Here is a 24,143-nt window from a genome sequence, read left to right on the forward strand (position 1 = left end):
ACAATACTTGCTGCTCACGAAGAACAACTTTATTATAAAAGCAATCTCCATTTGTGATCCAGCCACTATCTGGAAGTACCTATTTCAAACCACAGCTTCCTCTGACCAGGGTTCTGTATGGAGTTGGCCAATGCTTATTTCTTTGCCTGTAGAAAAATCCTGAAAGAGAAGATACCCCTCTCCCCCTCCACAAAGCACATTACATTCTAGGATAAATCCAAACCTGAAGAGGGTTGAAGAAAATAAACATGCACCTCAAAGGGGTTGTAATTACTGACATAACTGATGGGCTAGAATGAAATTCTAGAGAACTGACAGACCAACCATCATGATGTTGAGAGCCAATGCCTAGTTTTCTCCTCAGTACAAGTTACAGTGGTTTCAGCCTCTTCCCCAACCAACCAAATCACTTAGCAGAGCTAATGCCAAGTAAGCTCTGCCTTTTATCTCTTCCTCCACATCTTCTCACACTGTTGATGATCATTTGAAGAGGGAGATAGCCAAAGAGGGGAGGAGGGAAGAACTGAAATAGCCACCAAATTCACTGTGGGAAAATCCGAAAGTATCTGTTTTTCCTTCTTTATAGAAGGACCCCCCACTGTCCATTCACCTTGATTCCACACTTCAGTTTTCTTATTTCCTCTTCCCCAGTTAATGCTGCATGAAGATTCAAAATCTGTCCCTGGCTGGCATGCAAAATGCCTTGGGCAATTTTGAGAGCATTTCCTTTTCAGCTCTCAGAGGCAGGACTGGTCATGTTCATCTAGAAGTTTATTCAGTAGGCAATCCCAGCTCTACCATTTACTGGCAGGGTGATCTTGGGCATTTCATCTTTCTGTGCCCTAATTTCCTCATCTATAAAATGCAGATAAGCGTAGCTGCCTCATGAGTTTGTTGTGAGGATTAGATGGATAGACATTAAAAAATAGACGTAAAATATTTAAGACACAGGAAGTGCTGTATGAGGATTAGCTCTGGTTGGTATTGTCATCATTATCATCATCTGCAGGAAACTCTAAGATAGCATCAGCACTTTGTGATTTAATTATTTATTTTAGCCATTGTTCAGTGCCTGTCTCCCCCTGCCCAAAATAGAAGCTTAGTTTTATTCACTGATGTGGTCCCATCACCTAGAACAGTGAATGGCACATAGTAGGTGCTCAAGATAATATTTGCTGAATGAATTAATTAATGGACAAATGAACACATGAGTAGCTCAGGAGACCTGACTGCCCTCTGGCTTTTGTACTAGCCGTGCTTCACCCCAGAGCGGGCCCCAGTACCAGTTCCTCACTTAATGCCGCATAAGACAGGGGCATGAAATGGGAGGAGATTGGGACACCCCCCTGCCCTCCAGGTTCCTGAGACCCACTCCCTTATTGCCTGTCAGAAAATACACTGGGAAAACTTAGGTGGATGCCATTTAGATTTTATATATAGCCATGCTGCTAAGAACCAAGCATTTTATATATAAATCCAAAATTTGATTATCTGATCCATGATGGGGGATGAAAAACAATAAAATAACCATTTTAATATATGGCATTTAATATTTCTTGAGATTACTCTTTTACGGCTCTTAGTTGAATTCAAGGCCTGAGACCAAAGAGCTTTTTAGTTGCTATCACCTCAGATATCTATCTCTTTTACTTAGCTTTATTCTTTTCAATTATAAGACACTGGGAAACCTTCCCAAAGTGCATTTTCCAAAGGAAAATCTCCACCAAGAGCTCAAATTGGTGCTAATCTAGTAAAGAAATATAATTCTTGGCATCTGTAGAACAAAGCCCTCTTGTTTTGCTTCTACTGCTGGATATAACTGTCCCTGTGAGCAAGTCTTTATTGCTACCCTGTACTTCACTGAATTGTTCCCTGAATATTGAGTATTGAATTGTGTGTAAGAAGATACACATGCCATCATGCTCACATCTGCATGGAGGGGCAAGATCTAGCATAAGCTCTGGCATTAACAGTTGCTGTTAAAGTGGTTTATTTGTACTAGCAATCACAGGGACTTTCTCTGCATATATACCATTAGCATTCCTGGGATCCAAATAATCATACAGATAAAATAATTTCAGGGGCCTGAGATCTGCTGCATTAGCAAATCCTTTTGCTTCACCTGAGAGCAAAGCTCAGCCATTGGAAGGAGGTCCATAGGACCCATGTTTGCCCAGCCTCACCTAGGCCTACCAACCCCTCACTCATATCCTGTTGCTGTCAGTAGTGCCCATGGCCTCTTGAAACACTAGGAACTGTCTAGATGCTGTTTAGAGATTGAGAGCCTTTGGTGGGAATTCCTTGGTGTTTATATGAACTATTTGCTATTTGCTTAATGTTTCATTTCTCTTGTCATTTGAGAGATTTCCAGATGGCATATGTGGGAGGAAAACAGAAAAATTGAGTGTGTTAAAGTTTTGTTTTATTTTGTTTTTTAATAATGATATTATACATTTAAAATTTTTTTAATAATTTTCACTTGGAACCACACTTCAAAGACTTCAATAGCTGCCCACTATTTTTCCCTAGGACATCTAGAATTGTTGTAAAAATATATGACCAAATTGGTTAAGACAGCCTATTCTTTCATTGTTGCTGGCAAGGGTTAGCTCATTCCCAAGGTTTAAAAACATTAGTTGCTGTGAATATGATTTTCACTGATCTTTTACTATGCCTGTCTGTGTTCACAATTAATAGGAAACACTTGAGTTGTACTTCCAACGCCACCATCGTGGTTTCTCAGAAAGTTACAGGTAAATATGCTTAGAGACATTTTCCTCCAATGGAAGACGTATGCTTCTCTAGCTGCAAGTTGTTTTGGCTAAAGACAGAGAAGATAAAGTAACTGGGGCATGATATTCTTTGTTGGAAAGCTCTGAGAAGAATTGTGTGATTGTGTTCTACTCTCAGAACTAGAGCTTTGGCAGCCATGACAGGGACGAAGATATGTCATGTAAAAGGTAAACTAGCAAAAATCTACAGACTATGGAGAGATTGGGGCAACCCAAGAAATTGGTAGGTGAGACTGAAGCGTTTGGGAAATACTCTGTTCAAATTGAGGTACAACTTAAATGTAACCTCAAGGGAGCGGGCATAGAATAAGATGATAACGGAGAAAATCGACAAATCAATCGGCCTTCCTAAACACCACATGTCTGAAGTGTATGTCAACAGAAAGAGGATGCTCATTATTTTGGCACATTTACTCAGCACTGTCTGGGGTGTGAAGGGTGGGTGGAGACTTAATCTGACGGAGAGGAAAGTTCCAATCACCAGAGATGGGGATTTGGCTGTAGGGCGGGACTGTTAGGTTTCACCATGGCCTAGATGAAATAGCCCTCAAGATATTCCTTTGCTCTGATCTGCTCTTGTGCCCATGAGTGAACATTCTGGTTAGTAATCTGGCTCCTGATTTCCTCATGGTGTGAAAGGGTCTGACCTGAAGAGACTGTCACTGTGAGAGAGTAAGTTGGCATACCTGATCATGCACCAGCCTTTTGGAAATCCCTCAGTGTGACTTTCCCTCAGGGGACGCAAACAGTTCTGTAAGGCCTGGCCAAGTACACGTGCAGACTTCTAATGCTGAAGGGCGGGAAGCAGCCGGCCTCCCAGGGATGCCCCAGGGCTCAGCACCCCAGTAATGGCCCAGTCTAATCAGGCACAGTTAAATTACCAGGAGGGGAGACACTCTAGATAAAGCCTGATCTGAGGGAAGTCTGGCTGCAGGCCCTGGTTCTGAGAGTTAGATGGTGTTAGGAACTCTAAGAAGGGGAGGACAGAGACCTACTGAGTGGAACTGATAGATAAACACATGATTTGCCACCAAGGAATAGGGTCAGAGCTTTCATCATGGCTGACTTCATGGTGAGACATCAGCTTAGGTTGTTGAATACCTATTTTCTCTGCTCAGGAGTCAGACTGATTCTTGAACCTGAAAAATGGGTGGAACTACAGGAATGGATTATGGATTTATCAGGTCTATTTTTGTTTCTAGGGGCTGGGAAGAAAAAAAGTTTAAGCACAAGAGACTTAATTGGCTCACTTAGAAAAATTTAGGGATAGAACTGGCCTCAGGCACAGCCTAATACATGGGGCTCAGAGGATGCCACCAGGTTTCTCTTAACTTGTCTCAGATAGATCCATGTTGCCTTGAATCTCATACAGATCCTCTCCTACTGAGGTCACAAAATGGCAGCTACTCTTGATCTTCCATTCTCAGCAGTTTGAATATGACAGAAGAGAGAGAGTCTCTTTCACAGAGCCCTTAAATGGCTCCTCCATTATAATTGGGTAACTTGCCCATCCCTGAACTTATCATTTGGAAATGTGATTCTCTGGTTGGTCAACGTCTGAGTCATTTGACCACCCGTGAAGCTAAGGGTGTAAATGCCTTCATTAGAAGTACCTGGGAGGTGGCCGTGGAAGTCCTATTTGGTAAGGAGTGTGTAACAACTCACCTGCCCAGTCAACTAGCCCTGAAAATGGATGGCACTGGAGGCCATTGCTGGCAGTTGGTGACCCAAGCAAGAAGGTGGGAGCGAGCAGGCCCTTTCCCAACCCCCTCACCCACCCTTCCTTCTTCCCACCACATTGTGTTCCCAATCATAACTATCACTATAGATTTGTATTTTCTTCATTAGTTATTCAACTTGACAAACGCTTATTGAACACCTGCCATAAACCTAGAATAGTGGGAGGTATTAGAGGGGATAATCTATGGGTAGAAAGATAGAAGCACTTTTCACATGAACAGTCAGAGAAAAACAACCACTTTTTATTTCTAATGTAATAATGTAACGTTGAACAAATTGTGCACTGTGCAACTTTTGCTTTATAGTTAGCCTAAGGGGTGGGGTTGATGGTTAGAATGGTTAATGGTGGGGAAGACATATCATTCATTTGTAAGAAAACAATTTGTATTTTCCAAATAGTATTCCCTAATTAGGTAATTGAATGCTGATAGCACTATTGTATATGTAAGGATATTGATGTTCAGTCACAAAGTACATCAAAAAGAGAATTATTTCAGGATCCAGAATTCCTTTAGTTTTAGTCTTATGTTCATTCATCTTTTTCCTTCCGAATCTCAGTCAAAACTTTAGTTTTTAACATACAGTCAGGAAGCAACTGATTAAACATTCCTTAGATTTTTTTTTTTCTCAAGTATAAATCTAAGTTATTCCTCTCATCAGTGACTCCTGATCACCCTAAAGATCAATTCCAAACTCCTAAGCATGGTGCCAGACCTTTCATAATCAAGCCTCTGTTTACCTCTCCAGTCCCCTCTCTCACCTCCTACCCCAGTTTTCCTATGTGTACCCCACATCATCCATACTGAACTATTTACTGTTCCTCAGATGCACAAGTTCTCTCACCTCTCTGCTTTCACACACACTTTTCCTTTTGTCCACTCCTTTCCTAGCTATCTCCCAGCCATTTCCTCTTCATCCACCAGGTCTCAGCGAAGACATCACCTCCTCCAGGAAGTCTTCCTTGACACCCCCCTTCAGACTGGATTAAGTGCTCCATTTTTGCTCCCTTATCCCCCTGCACGTTCCTTATCATGGCCCTCATCAGCCTATGCTATTAAGCGCCTGTTTGCCTCGAAGTCTCCCTAACAAGAACAAGAGTTCCCAGAGTTCCCAAATACAAGGAAAATAAGGTGGGCCCTGTGTTTTCACAGCTGCACTCTGAGAGCTTAGCTCAATAAATATTTTTCGGATGAATGAATAAATGAATAAAGAATAAACCACTTATTACTTGTTGATTTCTTATATTTCCTCAGAATTACAACCGGCCCCCTGTGATGGCATTAGCCATCCCCATTGCAGTGAAATTCCTCCACAGAGGCAACAAGGAACTGTGCAGGAATATGTCCAACTACCTGTCCCTGGCTGCAATTACCAAGGCAGACCTCCTGGCCGATCACACAGAGGTTATAGTAAAGAGCATACTCCAAGGTATGGCGCAAAGGCTGAGCTTGGGGATGTGTTTTAACAATCATTTTAAAGTATTTTCATGAAGCAGTTATGGTTTGTGGAAAGTAAGACTTTGAGTATTGAGAGGTACGTTAGATTCTCTGCTTGGCCACTAGGTGGCTGGGGAACATGGATAAGGTTACTTGAGCTGGCTGAGTCGGGGTCTCTTCACCAGGCAGATGAATTCTTTGGACTCATTAGATGAGTCGCATGCTTCCTTTCAACGCTTTGTGTCTCATTTGGAGAACTGTGTTTTCCGTGCTTCTGGTAATCTTGTCCAACTATCAACTGTGCAGAACCTGTCTGTACTAAGTGGAATGTGTCCCACTGCTGTCAGTGGCAGATGGAAAAGCTCTTCATCCTTTGTTTTCCAAAAGCACAAAATGCTAGATACACCAGAGAATGTGTAAAGACTTCTTAAATGTGAACACAATTTGGGACTGATTTATAATTGTGTTAAATACTACCATAAAGTATCAAATCAGGACATCTCTCTTAATGCTTTCATATTTGTATGAAAGAGATCAAGTTAGTGCAGTCAGAATATTCTCTTTTCTTGTATTTTTTCCTTTGGTTTTAGATCTATCAGAAACCTTTTTTTTTTGGTTTGGGATCAAAGAACAATATATGGTATTATTTGATAGGTACCCAAATGTCCCCAGCCCTCATTAATATAAATGTCTGAGGTCCATGAGTATCTTGGCCCACATTTGACTGCCACAGGCCCACATGCTCAAATGGAGCATCAGCCCTCTGGAAAGTGCTGCCAGACCAAGTATTTCTGAAAGTCCCCAGTATTCTCTTCTTGGCACAGCATAGTCTGGTGATGCCCATCTCTACCACCCTGAGCCCAGCAAACTCTGTGGACTGCTACCATGGAGGCCCCAGGAATGGACTTGCCCCACACTGTCCTGCCTGGAATGGCAGTCTCTGTCCCTTTGTGCTGTCACCCCTGAAGTTTCAGAAGCCACCAGTCCTCAGTCCACTGTGGTAGGATGGGGAAGAGAACCTGTCTTTCCCCTTAGTGTTAGACTTTGGTAGAGAGCCAGAGCAAGGTTGCTTGGCTCCCAGTGTCAAAGTATGGTACTGAGTTCGCAGTAGAATTTTATCTGAAACTCTCTCTTTCTTCCCTGGACTCAACTATCCACCCAAGAGTCAGGCTAGTAACAAATTAGTCCACCAGTTCTCAAAATTCCTACAGCCCACCAAGGACCAAGATTTTGTTCACCATACCAGACATTCCCAAGAAGAGTTCTTAGTACCCGCCCCCAACCCTGGACATCTGACCAGCCACCCCAGTGGTCTGCCAGATGACCAGTTTGTCTGAACCCCAATCATGACAGTGGAAGTTTATCACTCTACATGTGCTCCCTTCTGAAGACTTGTCATTGATATTACTAGTACATATTATTACTAGTACAATTCAATTAGGATTGAATTGCTAATTTCTCTTTATGCATGATCCTAAATTTGCTAAAAGTCCAGGAAAGCAATTATGCTTTTTTCACCACCTTGACTACATATTTGGTACAGATTTTATAGAAATTACAAACACACACGCCACACATTTTAAAACCATGATAGTTAGACTTGCAAGTAACTGATTTATGAGGGGAAAAAAATGGAATTGTCTCTTTGCACCTGCCAAGAACTTAACTCATGTATTTGTTTTGTTTTGTTGAAATGCACTTTCAATGACAAAGAAACCTTTTGAAATGCAAAATACGCTTTCTGAATTAACTGCAAGTATTTAAAATAAGCAAATGATTTAGTTTATTTGATCTGGCACTATGAAAATCATCATAAAATAAATGAAAATTTAACCTATAAAAGGTTGGGACTAAATATTTCAGGGTTAGATTTTTAGGACTGATGTGTCTGTAAAACTCTGCAATCACTCACATAAGCCTATCAAACTCTGAGTTGCAAAACGGAAGGGATCTTGGTGTCTCTGAGTAGTAAGTTTCCTGCTCTGCAAATCTTTGTCATATATCCCCTGCAAAACAGCCTTAGGAGGCATCATTGGGATTTCTTTTTTCTTTACATATAGTTTTCTCCCCTTTAGATTTTCCTCCTTGATTTATATTATCCTAATCCTTATTCTCCCATTTTTCTACTTCTGCAGAAAATGCTAAAGTGTTAGAGTTATTTGATTTGATCTGTTTTTATAAGACTAGAATTGTAAAATTGTAGAGTCTTAAGTTGATTCAGCTCAGTTACGCAGGCAGTGCTTGAATCCCCACAAAATTGTCATCCATTCAATGATAACAATAATAATTATAATAACAGTAATAACTACAATGGCTAGAATTTATTTCATGCTCTCTTTATGCCAAATGCTGTACTAAGCATCTTATACTGGTTAAATCATTTAATCCCCACAAGAATTCCATAGCAGAAGTCCTATTATTATCCCATTTTACCAATTAGTTATATCTTAAGTAACAGAAACCCAGGTATAAATAGCTTGATGATGATGATGATGAAGAAGAGGAAGAGAAGAAGGAGGAGGAGGCACTCCTTACTGGCACACATGACTAAAAAATGCATGAGTGTATCAGACTTCCCATATGGATTGCTTCAGGACTCAAATGTGGTCCCAAAAAGTCATTACTCTGTTCTGCTTCCTGTGGATTGGTTTCACTTTCATGTTTCATGTAATGGGCCTCTCTCATCATGAGAGCTCACATGAGCTCACATCATCATGAATACCAGTTAAGAAAAAGAAACTCCATATCCAGTCTTATTGTCTCTGTTTGACCACATGCCCATTTCTGAACCAATCCATCATTGTTGCCGCGGGATACAGTACTTCAACTGGCCGGACTAGGGTCATGAGCCACCCTCAGAGCAGGAGTTGATAGTAAACTGCAGCAAGTAAACTGCAGCAGAACCACATGGATGAGGAGTAGATAACCCGAAAATTCAGGACTGTAGCCAACAGTGTTGTAAATTAATACTGGGTACCAAAAAATAGCCTTATGTAAATATTTACTTTTATCCCTTTATACGTCTTAAGAGATTCAGTTCATTTCTTTGGCATGCCAAGATCTAACTGATAATGATCCTCCATTTCAATATATCTCCAATTCTTCCAAGGTTCTTGTCATCTGTAAATTTTATGAACAGAACCACTCTATCTTCATTTTAAAACACTAATGAAAAGGTAGACCCGATGGGACCAGGCAAGCCTTGTGGTGTACCAGTGGCAACTAACCCCTTACCCTTGGTTGATGTTATTCCATTGATCATATTTTTTCAATTGTGTTATATACATGTCTATCCCTAATTCCAAACCAAATGCATCCTTTAAGCTTTAATCAATCATGAGAGACTGTCAAATGGGGTTAAATATTTATCCCTGAAGGCTAGTTCCAAGCCAATGTTTTACTACTTCCCATTATTAATGATCGTATATGAATAATACTATTTACTTTTACATTAAATGTAAATATGAATTCATTTATTCAAATTGCTTAGACTCCATTTGTCTGTTTTGTATTCTTTGAATTCTCCCAGTGAGAAGGAAATTCTGAAAGTCCTTCTTTTTGGAGAAAGGATTAAAGGCATGAGCAGAATGTTGTCTTGATTTGTATTAATTCTTGAGCGCTAAGGAGATAGAGAACCTGAATGTCCCTATATCTAATAAGACAGTTCTGTCAGTATTTTTAAATCAACCCACCAAAAAAAAAAAAAGCCTGTCACATTTAGTATTATATGCAAATTAGAACAAATATGCAAGGAGTAATTACAGTCTTATCTAAACTTTTTCATATAATTAAAAGAGAAGATAGGGAGGGTGGGAGGGAGATGCAAGAGGGAGGAGATATGGGGATATACGTATATGTATAACTGATTCACTTTGTTATAAAGCAGAAACTAACACACCATTGTAAAGCAATTATACTCCAATAAAGATGAAAAAAAAGCATTATGGGAATGTATGGGCACAAATTTTTGTATAACAATATTAATGAAACTACAAAACAGAACCTAAAATACTGCTTTAATGAGTACGTGCACAATATCTTGAAGGTGAATCACAGTACAGTTTCCCTTTTATTCTGCTTGCTTAGTAGTTTACACATGTTATTATATATGCCTGCCTGTACTTAGTTGTGTTGACAATAAATTAATGTGGTAATTAAAAAAAAAAGAAGTACATTCTCCAGCTAATTCTATAAGGCTGGTATAGCCATGATATCAATACCAAAGGACAATATAAGAAAGGAAAATATAGACCCATCCTAATTATAAACAGAGATGCACAAATCACAAAAATTTTAGCAAAATGATTCTAGCAATGCATAAAGAAAATAATAGTTAACATTCGTTGAGTTCTTGCTCTGTACCAGGTACTATCTTTTTTTTTTTTTAATTTTATTTATTTATTTATTTATGGCTGTGTTGGGTCTTCGTTTCTGTGCGAGGGCTTTCTCTAGTTGTGGCAAGTGGGGACCACTCTTCATCGCGGTGCGTGGGCCTCTCACTATCGCAGCCTCTCTTGTTGCGGAGCACAGGCTCCAGACGCACAGGCTCAGTAGTTGTGGCTCACGGGCCTAGTCGCTCCGCGGCACGTGGGATCTTCCCAGACCAGGGCTCGAACCCGTGTCCCCTGCATTGGCAGGCAGATTCTCAACCACTGCGCCACCAGGGAAGCTCCCAGGTACTAGTCTTTTAACTCATATAATTCTCCTAATAGCTTATGAGGGAGGAACTATTGTTATCCTCATTTTATAAAAGTTATCCCAGGAATTCAAGGATGACAATATTCAAGATGTAATTCTCCACAGTAAAAGACTAAAAGGGAAAAAAGTCATTTGATCAGTAAAAGCATCTCATAAAATTCAGTATCCATTCATGAAAGAAAGAAAGAATGCAACCTAGGAATTTTGGAGAACTTCCTGAAACATTAAGAAGATATAATATATATATGTATATAATTATTATATATATAATTAAGATTATAATTAAGATATATATATATCCTTTCCTTTTGTAAAATTCAAAGTCTGTTCATGATTAAAAAAAAAAAACCTCTCAGCAAACTAACAATAGAAGGGAACATCCTTAATCTAATAAAGGATATCTGCAAAATCATACATCTAAAATCATACTTAATGAGGAAATGTTGAATGCTTTCCCATTGAATTAAAAAGATAAGACAAGGATGTCCCTTGGGTAATTAATTTGTTTTCTGCTTAAATCATATCAGGGCAATTTAATATTTTGTAACATCAGAACCTTTTCAGAGTGGGAGATTTGTTTTTCAGTGGTCCTGAATAATTCTTCAGACTTGTTCTTTGCTATGTGAAGATGCTTTTTTAAACCTGTCCAGTACTGGAATATAAAAGCACAACCAATGCTTAGTGCAGCATGAGTTAGCATATCTTTCACCTAGGAAGTTGACAATATTATTGGTGATCCCTAAAATGAGGGTATCACCAACTGTAAGGGATTATTTGAGAGCCTATAGGGAAACCCTTTCCAAATTTTTATTTGGAACTCTGATGCAATGCACACCACTACTATCAAAACTAAAAACAGTGACGTCCTTTCATCTGCATTTCTGAATCAGTGGTCATAATAAGGAAATATTAGTCTCTGTCAATATGCCTCTTACACGGTCCTCTGTCACAAATCACAAGATGACCTCAAATGATTTGAAACTTAAGTAGAAAGTCTTTGGAAAGAAATGTAATCTTGTCTCAGCAAGAGTCCAGATTCCTTTCTGACTTCCTGGCAATGGCCTAGAAAAGACTGTCTAGTTAATTGTGATAAATTCACCTCATTTCTTTCTCAATGTGAGACAAAGTTCAAACCACTGATTGGTGAGCTGTTTCAGAAAAACGGAGATAGAAAATTGACCTCCCATTTATTGTGGGTGTGAGGCTTAAATAGATAAAGCAGCTATACTTTGCACAGTGCCGGGCCCACGTTCATCAGCGGTTACCATGATTCTTCTTTTTATCACCATCATCATAATCATCATCATCGTTATTGTCATCACTGAGTGTCTGCCGTATACCAGGCCCATGTTAAAATATTAAAGGCAGAATCACATCCATTTGTATAGTTTTGTAATCTCTGGGGAGATACTTAGCCATTAAAAATTCATGATACAGTTATTCTTCAAGGAAAAGGTTTTAAGTCCACCATATTACAGGTTGTTGAGAAAGAATTTATTAATCAAATATTTGTATTATAGCCTGAAAACAGGCTACCAAAGTAATCTCATTAAGAATATTCAACCTGAATATCAATAGATATAGGGAAATATTAAATATAATGTTAATAAAAGTCAATACAAATGTGGAACAAGAAATAGAGACACATCTTAAATCAGAAAAGAATCTCTTCTGAATCGTTAACCAAGTCTTGGATCTGATGCACGCCAGAGTTTGCACCTTCCTGACTTCACCAGCAGATGTTGCTGTGAAGTAGAATAAGGCCTGCACAGTTATAAGCATCCATGGGCCGAACTCTGAGAATAACTTAGCCACAATGGAAGGGAATCTTTATATTTATTTGTTTGTATTTTTGTTTGTTTGCTTATTTTTTATTTAATCCACTGGGAACAACTTGAAAAACATTTTTATGATAACTGTTTCATTTCAAAAATTATTTTAGGGTTTATAAAGTACTTTTAGATACATTATTTCTTGTTATATCATTTTCATAATACCCCTTCAGCAAGGTAGGTAAGTCCTGTTTTCCCCAGTTTCTTGGCGAATTTGAGATTCATAAAGATTAGTTAGCAGGCCTGACATTTTATAGTTAGTGGGTAATGGTGCTAGGATTTGAATGTTGTGTTTCTGACCCCAAGCCCAGCAAGCTTTCTTCTATACTCCAGATTTATAAAACCGAATGCAAGGGTCAGCAATCTGAGTTTTCAAGTTCACTGAATCCAGGAATATATAAGTGAACACATACAGTTACTTTGACCAAGATTTTAAACTTTTTGAGTGCCCTTTCTTTCCTCCTTCCTTCCTTCCTGTCTTTTTATTTTTGGCTGCGTTGGGTCTTCATAGCTGCGCGTGGGCTTTCTCTAGTTGCGTCGAGTGGGGGCTACTCTTCGTTGCGGTGCACGGGCTTCTCATTGCGGTGGCTTCTCTTGTTGTGGAGCACAGGCTCTAGGCGCACGGGCTTCAGTAGTTGTGGCACCCGGGCTTCAGAAGTTGTGGCGCATCAGCTTAGTTGCTCTGCGGCATGTGGGATCTTCCCGGACCAGGGCTCGAACCCATGTCCCCTGCATTGACAGGCGGATTCTTAACCACTGCACCACCAGGGAAGTCTTTGAGTGCTATTTCTTAGTGGCTAAAATACAGTTCTAGAAACATTTGGCCTTAGTAAGCTTCTCAAAGAAGAGCTTTCTAATATAAAATTTAAGAAGAGATGAAATAAAAATCAATTATAGTTTCTTCTTTGTTTGCGAATCTATTTATTAAAGTGAAGTTAGTTGAGTAATTGCAAATACCTAGCTCTAAAATTCTGTAATATATACTTAACAGTCAACTGTTCTGGATATATTTTAAAGGAATTAATACTTAATTAAAAGCCAACTCACATTGCAATAGACAAGGAAAATATATCAACTCTATCTTGTTCAGATACTATCCCTGCAAAAAAGTTGCTCTACTTACATACATATGTAGGTACTAGAGTGACAAAGTGACAAAGTGTCACAGTTTGCCTAGGACTGAAGGATTTCCTGGAACAGGGGACTTTCAGTACTAAAGCTGGGTTGGTCCTAGGCAAACCAGGACAGTTTGTCACTCTAGCACACATACATAATATTTTATATTTTGTACATGTAATGTATTATATATTAGTTATACATGTATTTTTTCCTCTGAATAAATTGAGCCATCTTGCACAATTCTTTTACTGTGCTATAATATGATGAAGCCCTCAGTAACCATCCTGGTGAGTGAAACTCTTTGCCAATGTGCTAGACTAAGCCAGCACGCTGATATTTCTCTTTAGATTATTTTATCACTATTTTACACATTTCTTACTTCCTCCTTTTGCTGACACTATGTATTCTGAAACTCATTAAATGCTATTAGTGTAAAGAAAAGAGTCAGATAGCCAGCTTCCTGAGACTGTAAAGTGTATTTTGTACATATAGTCTATGAGTATTTTGAGGGAATAAAGTGCTTGGTCTTTTTTATTAAAAAGAAAAATTGCTCTACTGGATCAGGATTAGATTAAGTAGTCAACCAATAGTGGATTGAAGAAGATAAAGGTGTATTTTGTTGTTGTTGTTGTGTTAAAGAAGTTCAGGGACAGGCAGCCTAGGGCTGGCAAGACAGCTTCATAATATTAAAGGCCCAAGCTCATTCTATATTGTTATGCTAAATCTCTTGACCTAAGATGGTTGCTGAAATTCCAGCCGTTATTACCATATTCCCATCAGTCAGAAGGAGGAAGGGAAAGGGAATCACATTTCGTTATTTCACCATCAGCCAGAACATAGTCATTTGGCCACATCTAGCTGCAATTGATGCTGGAAAATAGAGACTTTAGAGTGGCCATACATACCATTAAAACCAGAATTCTGTTACTTAGGAAAAGAGGGAAAATAGATATCAGGGAACAATTAGAAGTCCCTAGAACACTTATCCAGATTTACTGCTGTGGCAGATGTAATTTCTACTTTAGTAACTCAAGGGTTACTTTCCTTTTTTCAATTTGTTTCTTCTCTGCCTTCAACATGTAATTCCTGTTAAACATTAAAAGTTCCCTTACATTTAACTCTATCCGCATATGAATTTGCATATCTCTTGGCCAGCATCATCTTGGGTCTCTTGAACAGATGTAATTCATGCTGAAATGTGAAAAGGAATTGAAAGCATGCCTAACTCTCAGCTGAAGGTTAGGTCAAGTATTTCCTCCTTCAGCTCAGCATTCAGAGTCATAGACAGTGGCTAAACAAGGACTTGCATATGGCCACTGTGCCTGCAACCTTGAACTATGTAATCTCCAAGTGTCTGAGACTGACCTGTGACCTCAAAACTGGGAAGGATTTTCTTTGAGACACTTCACCCTGGCTTTGTGGGTCTCACGAGTAGGGTGAAGCTGTATTGATACCATGAGTATATCTTTAAAGATTCCTAGATTTATAGAATTTCACTGGACACTAAGAGTTTAACCCCCTCCTTTTACTGAGAAGTTCCAGAGGAGTTAAGTAACTTGTCTAAGGACCAGGCTAGTTAGTTACAAAATGTGGTTTGATAATTACTCCTGGCTCCCTTCTCCAAACCTCATGAACAGGAGATGACATGTGGTTGTTCAGGTCCTATCTTTAGGCGGACACATTATCACTGTGGTTCTGCCACACTTCCTACTGATGTTCAGACGTGGCTTTGTGGTTCTTCTGTCAGCCCTTGCTTGCATAGCCTCTACAGGAGGAGAACATTAGTGTGGTAGAGAGTTATCTCCCCATCTACAGGATGAAGGGACTTGACTGTCCTCTCCTTTATGCATAAGAGAATGGGATGTGTATTAAGGGCAGAAGTCATTGTTTCTTTTCCAGATTTTTAGATCTCCCCAATAACAGTCCTAAACCATCTCTGGCAGGTATCATGTGAATCTGAGGAACTCTGAATATAATTCATTTTTTTCCCCTGTATACATGGGACAGAAAGTTGTATATGCTCATAGCATCATCAAATTGGAAGGAATCATTATTTCTTCAATTCCTTGATTTCTCAGTTGAGAAAACTAAAACCCAGAGAGATGAATTGACTTAGCCAAGATCATATTTCTTGCCTATGATTTATAGGAAGCCAGTGCTTAAAACAACTCTATAGTTTGTTTCTAACAATAGTAACTATTACTATTTACATAATAGATTAGTATCTGAAAACTAATTGCCTGCTTTAGATTAAAAAAAAGGGTGGATTTGCTCCCAAACATTTTAAATTTATAATTAGATGACATGGACTAGTTTTATAAAATATTTTATTTACAGTAGAGATTTACAAAAATAGTCTCAATAAAATTAATACAAAACCATTTTACAATATAACTTATATAACTATCTCCTCAAAAAAGTGACATTATAACACACACTACATTTGTATTTGTTAAGTCACATGGTAGTATAAATATGTTCTATCATCATTTTTTCATAATAAGGTATGTACCAATAACAATGAACAGTGGACAACAAATGTTATTTTATTATTCTTCCAATGTAAAATTCATCTCTGGCCAAAACAAAATTAGCCAAAGAAAAGTAAAACAGTTGTCCTTCTGTTCAACCATACAGTCTTTTTTCATTATTTGAGAGTTTATCTGACAAAGACACAGCATTAATCTGAAAGCACATGGCATAAAGTCTAGTAACAATATCCCCAAAAGCCTTCTCCAATGTCTCCCCTTCGACTATTTATTCAGTATTTTGCCAAGATAAATAAAGATTGATCTCAACTCTCTCCTTCATTAGTCTCAAGTGTTCTTAATAATGAATTCAGGTTTTTAGACCTTCCCAAGTGGCATATGCTTAAAATGTGAGTTTCTTTCTTTGGCTTTAAGTAGAGTTTCACCACACTTAAGAAACGTACTGCGCTCCTCCGTGGGGCTGAATCTCCGTGACTGCCCACCCAACCACGTTGCCCCGGATGTGACAGGACTCTGCTCCTCCGGTCTTTCTTATGTCTTCATTACTAAGAACACGATCCCAGATGTTGAAGCCCGTGAGTCTGCCAGAAAAGGCTAATGTCTCATCAAAGCCACCACCCACACAGCAGCCGTTCTTTTCTTGGCCAACCTGCAGGATTCCTCCCTCGGGAACAACGTGACCCGTGGCCATGTCGACAGTGGCGGCCACCAGGTCACCATTTACCCACAAGGCCACGTGCCCTTTCTCTGAATTCCAGGTGCTGCACAGATGGGTCCACGTTCCCAGGGAAATCACAGTATCGGTGACCAGTCTGTTTTCCTCTCCACCCACCACAAGGACGATGGACTGATAGCTGAGGTACAGCTGGATCTCATATGGATTCCTCTTTGTGCCATAGGAAAACAGGACAGTTTTGTTTAACACATCTGTGGCTTTGACCCAAATGCAGGCACTGAAAGCCTCAAGTTTCATTGGTGTTGCTGGATGCACGCTTGCAAAAATCTTCTTGGAACGCATGGGGAATAAAATCGCTGTTTCACAACCTAGAGTAGCAAGGAAGTAAGAATATGAAAGAAAATACAGATTCATTCTGAAATGATTCTGGCAGTTAGGTATTTTAGGATGGGCCTTTTAATGACTACAGTTAAAAACTATATGCAGCAATATGTTATGACTTGAGGGGTCCAAGTATAATCTCTATAGAGCAAAGAAAACAGGAATAAGGAAAATCAACTGTCTCATTCAGAAGCATGTAAATGGAAAAGAAGGCACACAGAGAAATGGTAAAATTGGGTTTGAACTTGGGCACTCTGGCTGCAGGAACCACACCCTTAACCAGCACGCTGCATTGCCTCTTAGTGGTAGAAGAACCCCTGGATTTGGCTAAAAGAGCTGGAATTCAGTTTGTTTTACTACTAGTAAGCTGTGTAGCTTTCGATGAGCCCCACAATCTCTCCAGGCTTTATAGTTATCTGTCAAAGGCTCTTCCATTCTCCTTGTAATATTCTGCAAGTCTGTAAAGAAGAAGCATGTAGCAGTCGAGAAGAGCTCTGTGGACCAAAGATATGCTTAAAAATTCTTACTCTGGGGCTTCCCTGGTGGCGCAGTGGTTGAGAATCTGCCTGCTAATGCAGGGGACACGGGTTCGAGCCCTGGTCTGGGAAGATCCCACATGCCGCGGAGCAACTAGGCCCGTGAGCCACAACTACTGAGCCTGCGTGTCTGGAGCCTGTGCTCCGCAAAAAGAGAGGCTGCGATAGTGAGAGGCCCGCGCACCGTGATGAAGAGTGGCCCCCGCTTGCTGCAGCTAGAGGAAGCCCTCGCACAGAAATGAAGACCCAACACAGCCAAATAAATAAATAAATAATAATTAAAAGGTGCTAATAATTAAAAAAAAAAAAAAATTCTTACTCTGTCCACATGCTTATAAATGCTATGTAAGCTGTAACAGAAAACCTTTAAGGAAGAGTGAATTCTTCCAAGGGGTCGGATAGAGTATATATTTCTGCTAATACGCACTTAGAAGGAGACTTTCAAACTTGGGGGTTGGGAACTCAGTAAATTCCCACCTCTGTCCATCTCCAGGTCACATGGCCAGTCAGGGAGCTGCAGATGCTGAAGTGAAGACCTTTTAGATGTCTCTAGGAAATAATGTGCTAAAACCTTTAACAAGTGAGCTCTGCCTTGTGCTAACCTCATATATGTATAAAAGACCATATAAAGAAAGAATTTTTTAAAATCTAAATTAGGGCTAGGTATTCACTTTATAACTACCTAAAGAAGATTTACCATAAGATAGCTTTAAAAAGCAAACTCTCAGAGCTTTCAAAGACTAACTGGTGAATAGACAGAACTTACAGGAACCAAATATCCATGCAAAGTGTGGTAAACTAAGCTAACTGCCTACAAGTGGCTGAGGGCTAGGCTCCATCCTAAGAATAAAAATTAAGCAGATGGACCTTATCCTTTAGAAATAGAGAAGATATTGAGGTTCAGAAAATCCTAGAAAAATAACTGTCATACTAAAGCACAAAATTGGTCCTGTCATACTTTGGTATTAACTTTTTCACTGAATAATTTGAATTTCTGAAGATTTTTTAAAATTAATTTTTAATGAGGTGTTGATTCTTTTTTCAAATGAAATTGGTAGGTACATGCTTTTCTAGCTGTGTTGTTTAAATCAATCAAAGATCATGGAACAAAAGATCACCATATGCATGGGCATTTGACATATTCTCTGTTATGTTTCAGTCGTGTTCAGAGAGGGTGCCAACTACAATCTCATGAACTGATTTCCTGTTTAAATAAGCCCAGGCAGTTAGGATTGCATTCCAAAGCCTTCCTTGATTGCCTCTCAGAGACCCAGCTTCCCCTGTCGGCTGCACTAGTTATGTGAGCTCATGGAGTAGAACTGCATGTTGGCAAGTTTTTTTGTGGCTTCTTTTGGGGGCCAGTGATTGAGGCTCTTGATATGTCTTTAAAATGTCAGAAACTCTCTCATGAAATGGCTTTTAACTAATAGGTTTTTCTGATTATATTATCAAAGACCAGACAGAATTAAAACCAGGTTCTTAAGAGGCTGACAACAGAATGATTAGGAATCCCTTAGGAGCCAAGCTGGCAGGAAACCAAGAGAGGAGAAATCAAAGCATGTGGGTAAAAGTATTAGTGGAGGATGTATTGTAATAAGAAATTAACATTTTTGAATTCAGAAATACATCCCTCTTCTGCTCTAACTAGTATGCAGAGGTGGAGGTGAAACAGCGTAATTCTTCAGTTTTCCTGGTATGTGATATGTACAATGATTTTACATGGTTTGCAAAAGACAAGAAATTTCATCCATTAAAACAGCTAAAGAATTATAATTTGTCTTCTTGTCACTTACATTGAGGATCTATTGTATATTTGATTTTATGATTTTTCCTCCCTCTGAAGCCCTACTTAATATTTTTAAAAATATGCTCTGTACTCAGTCCTCAATTATTTAGGAAAGACTCATATTCTGGTATGGTTTCTGCAATCTTAAATGAAACATGCTCTCACACATGCATGATTCTTCTCCTACCCCATCCAATAAGAGTTGCTTTATTGGACATAAAGAAAGGATGGTGCTTTTTGTAATTGTTTTCTGTTCATAAGATGCTCAGGAAAAGTGTAAGTCATATTTTCTTACGTAGGACACAGATTTTCTAATGTAACCCACAATTGTTACATCACCATTTCTTAGAAATTTTGACTTACAAAGGAGTGTTACTTGGCTCCAAATCTACTCTGTATTTTCTTGAACCGTCTTTAAAATGTATTATTTCGGGCCCACATGTGTTTGAAAATTCACTTAGTATTACATGGGACTTCGACAGGTTGCATCTGGTTTGAACTGCCTCTCCCCTCTTTCACTCTGATCCTCCACATCCCTGGGGTACCACCTGGATACCAATTGGCTCGTACCTCTTACTGTCGCTCTTTGGATCCCTCAGCCGCTGGTTTATTCCAAACCTCACACCCTGGACCTCACTCTGGCGCTCATTTCACAGACCCGAGGGCTGGGGGTACCCCTTGGGAGATCAGATTCAGCCTCAAGTCTTTTGTTTGAAACTGGCAGGGAGGAGGGGCCAGCCCAGGGATTGGAAAACGTTCCTAAAAATTAGACTGGGCCCTGAAATAGCGCGGGGAACCAGAGTTCCCCTAAAGAGAGAAGCCGGCTAAAATTAGACGAAGTGGAAATCCCTAACGGAGGGAAGCTGACACCGAGAGAGATCACGGTTATAACCGGCCAATAGAGCTCCTGTAACGCCTGGTCGGATCGGGTGTCAGTCTGGGGCCCCTTGACGTCTATTTCAAGACTGGGATGGTTACGTGCACATCTATCCTCTGGGTTCCTCGGGACTGGAGACTACTTTTGAAAGCAATTTTCCCGCCTTGTATGGTGTGTCTGAGCTCTGTGACCATGCATGGAGAAACAGAGGGTGTGTGTGTGTGTGTGTGTGTTTCCTCCCACTAAAGCCCCCCCTAGAGGGTTGGCTGACTCGGCTTCCCGCAACTCGCGCTCCGAGAACGAAGCCGCGTGGGGGTCCCCGCCCGGCCCAGCGCCCTCACCTGCTGGCAGCCAGCGTCCTGCCACCCAGCCCTGCACAGCGCGGAGGTCGGCCTGCGTCTGCCGCAGCTCCTCGAGCACTGCGCCAAGGGCCTGCCCCGCCTCCTCCTGCGGCTGCAGCGCCCCGGCTTCCTCCAGGCGCGCCAGCCTGCGGCTCGCGTCGCGGCTCGCCTGCAGCAGCTCGTCCAGCGCCCGGGCCAGCCTGGCCTCGGCGGGGGCCACCGGCGCGCACGGCCTCGCCAGGCTGCCCGCCAGCCGGCCCAGCTCGGCCCGCAGCTTCTGCAGCTCACCCCGGAGGACGTCGTCGGTGGCCTGCAGCAGCATGCCCTCCCGCATCTGCGAGTTCTCCAGCATGATGAAGAGCTTGTCCCACTCGGAGTTCTCCCGACTGCAGTCGCACGGCGTAGCTAGAGCACGGGACACACACGCGTTACCGACCCGCCCAGGCCCTCCTCGGGTGTGCTTTGTAAAATGCCGACCTCCCTCGGTGGTCCCAAGTACTCATCCCCAGTACCCCCCTTTCCTTTCAGGATACCTGCAAAAAACAGCATGTAAATATCTCGAGTATGACAGAAACCATGCAAGTTTATATGAAGTTGAACTCTTATGAAATTGCCGTTCATGGAGCTCAAAGCGAGAATATCGGCGATTTCATACAGTTTGACCCATTATGTATCTCTGACAGAAGTAACTTTTTGAAACCTCTCCCTTTCCTAACGTGCTTTTCTCTTTTGCAAAACAAACTAATTTTGTTGCTTATTTCATTGGCTACAAAATATATGTATAATACTTAGACCCAAAGAGGTGGATATGTAATTAGGGTTAGCAGAGAAACAGTTAAAATGAACTTACGGTCCTCAGTGGGATGGAGTCCATTGTCTATTTCATTGTCCAGATTCACATACATGAGCTCATATTCATCCGAGTTCTCGGCCGACACTGCAGACCAGAGAGCACAAAACAGAATCACAGGGAGATGCATTGCTGAAGAGACAAAGTTCTTCCCACAGACGGCGGGAGGGGATGAGACAAGAGGCTCTCAAGTTGAGTGGAGAAGGAGCGGAGGAGAGTGAGAGGCAGGAGCTGAGAGCCCTTAATAAATGCTGGGGAAAGTCTGAATGGGGATGAATGAGTAATGCCAGTGGCACTGCGTTCACGGGAGTTCCCCTGAATTGGGGGGGGGGGGAGGGGGGGAGGGCGAAGGAGACGTGGGGAGTTGCACAATAGTAAACCACAAAGGTTTACACTGCAGTCAGATTAATTGGAAGAGGGTCAGAGGGGAAAGAGGTGGGGAGACTGGGCTAGGACTGTCTCCCCCTGGGGATTAGCTGTTGTAACTTGAATTGGTAGCACTGAAGGATGAGAGGGAGGGGAGGGGTATTAGGGGGAGAAATAATTCAGCAGGCATAGAGGTGTGAAAGCAAGAGCATCATTTCAGCATTTTGTGTGCACTCTCATTGTTTCACAACCTTTATGTATAGAAAACTTTTTTTCACTTTTCTTTGTACACAGCTTTACAGGTCTAAACTGTGAAAGTTACTCTGATTTCAAGAGAAACCAACAAAGTAAAAATTTGTATGGCTCTAGAAGGCAAATCCATTCCAAGTTATTCCACCTTTAATCCTTCTGGAGTTGCAACTATACTTTTATAAATGGACTTTCTAACGACAAACACAGCAAAACTGGTAAACCTAAAATGAGAAGGAGCTGGGGAAAAGGAATTAACTGATTTTAGGTATGTTTCTTTTCATAACCTGAAATTATGTGGATATATTATTTCAGTAGGCTTAGAGTCAAAGATCATGTTTCTAAAGTAAATTTAGAGATTCCTGCTTCTGCCAATATATAGAGATCTATATAAGCTGAAAACTCTGGTGAAAAAAAAACCTAGAAATGTGTTTACATTAGAATAATAATAAAAACTTTAAATGTACAAATAAGCTTCCAATAAAGTAAGGAAAATATCCAGAGGCCCAAGAGAGGGAACCAAAAACAGACCAGTAAGCCCAAGAGCTGATGCTAGGCCCCCTCCCCCCAGGGGAGGTGAAGGGGTGGACATGTTATCCGTTCTGTGATAACCAAGTGTTAATCGCCATATGGAACAAGGCTTAGGCCATGGTGAGGAGTTACCTATTGGATTTCAGTTGGTCTCTGCCCTAGCACAAGAAAGTGAGAAGTAAGCATAGCTCTCTTTGACTGAACTACAGGGTCTCTGAGAGTTTGTGACTTTGGGCCTGCCCTCATACATGTTCCAGATTCAAATGTATACTATCTGACACAGTAAAAATAAATTCATAATAAAAAATATTTAAACATATGAGGAAACAATCCACCATAAATGAGAACCAACAGAAACCAAAAGGGATTAGACACCCCTCCCTCAAGAATTTCATTTATTTAAAATATCAGCTAGAAACTAGAAAATAAGTGTGTTGAAAGTGATTTAAGATCTACAAGAAGGAATTGGAAACATGAAAAAAGAAAAAGACACTGATTTTTTTTAAAGAATTAAATATAACTTCTAGAATTAAAAAAAAGTTAATTGAAATTTTTTAAAAATTCAAGGAATGGATTAAATGACAAATTAGGCTGAAGCTGAAGAGAATATTAAGGAACTGGAAGAAAGAGCTAAGAAAGTAATTCTAAAATCCTTTCATTGTTCAAGACAGGAAAATTAATTTTTCTTTGTTAGTTCAAGAATGTTTATCTTTTAAAGGACAGCCACCAAAACCAAAAAGAAATAAAATGTCCAAATAGAAGGAATAGAGTGAATTAAAAAAAAAAAAAAAAAACTTAACCTATTCAATAGGAAGTAGAGAAGTAGGGAAGAAAAACATACACAGAGCAAGATAAGTAAAAAGCACAATGTAACATAAAAATAAATCCAAATATACCAGTAATCACTATAAATATCAATGAAACAAACTTTCAGTTAAGAGACAAATGTTTGTCAGGTAGAAATATTTTTTAAGTCCAGCTATAAGTCACTTACAAGAGTCACACATAAAACATAAGAATCTAGAAATCTCGAAAACAAAAAAATTTAAAAGTGGTGAGAGAATATACCAAACAAGGGCAATTCGAAAAAGCTAGCATAGTTGTATTAATATCAGTCAAAAGTAGACTTTAAAGCAAAGAGAGCAATTAAATTATGATGAAATGCTTTACCAGGAAGATATCTCAGAACTATCTGGTACTTTCAAAAAAATATGCCAAATACTGACAGACTTATAAGAAGAAATTGACAAATCCATAATCATAAAGATAGATTTTAACATACTTCTCATAACTGATAGGTTCACTTCTGTCATAACTGATCATTCAAATGCCAAAAAAACTGTGAAAAGATACAGAAATTTAAACTACATAATTTAAATTTTGATATGATGAAATATATGGAACATTGCTCAGAAGGTTTGATAAGCAAGTTCTACCAAGCAAG

At 40.0% G+C, this 24,143-nt stretch overlaps 2 protein-coding genes across 15 annotated transcripts in view; one reads left to right on the forward strand and one right to left on the reverse strand.

The window, feature by feature from the left end:
* Positions 1-24,143, forward strand: part of VEPH1 (ventricular zone expressed PH domain containing 1) — a 291,970-nt gene that overhangs the window by 37,674 nt on the left and 230,153 nt on the right. For all 14 annotated transcript variants that reach the window (XR_009502810.1, XM_059920041.1, XM_059920044.1 and 11 more), the window contains exon 4: positions 5,786-5,960. Coding sequence is in view for 13 of the 14 variants with exons in the window: in XM_059920041.1 (XP_059776024.1) it covers positions 5,786-5,960 (175 nt within the window). In the remaining variant the exon portion in view is untranslated. The remainder of the gene's footprint in view (positions 1-5,785; positions 5,961-24,143) is intronic.
* On the reverse strand, positions 16,037-21,814 carry PTX3 (pentraxin 3). The gene is made up of 3 exons (XM_059921843.1): positions 21,554-21,814; positions 20,704-21,108; positions 16,037-17,150 (listed from the first exon to the last, which is right to left on the reverse strand). The coding sequence occupies exons 1-3, from the start codon at positions 21,681-21,683 to the stop codon at positions 16,537-16,539; spliced, it is 1,149 nt and encodes a 382-aa protein (XP_059777826.1). The 5' UTR covers positions 21,684-21,814; the 3' UTR covers positions 16,037-16,536.

This window comes from Balaenoptera ricei, chromosome 4 (genome assembly GCF_028023285.1).
Source record: "Balaenoptera ricei isolate mBalRic1 chromosome 4, mBalRic1.hap2, whole genome shotgun sequence".
NCBI lineage: Eukaryota > Metazoa > Chordata > Mammalia > Artiodactyla > Balaenopteridae > Balaenoptera > Balaenoptera ricei.

Excerpts from the sequence above, each read along its gene's own strand:
- PTX3 (XM_059921843.1), bottom strand. The coding sequence starts at position 21,683 with ATGCATCTCCCTGTGATTCTGTTTTGTGCTCTCTGGTCTGCAGTGTCG. Across the intron at positions 21,109-21,553 it reads ACTCCATCCCACTGAGGACC|CTACGCCGTGCGACTGCAGT; the intron begins GTAAGTTCATTT and ends CCCGTGCTCTAG. Across the intron at positions 17,151-20,703 it reads AGGACGCTGGCTGCCAGCAG|GTTGTGAAACAGCGATTTTA; the intron begins GTGAGGGCGCTG and ends TTGCTACTCTAG.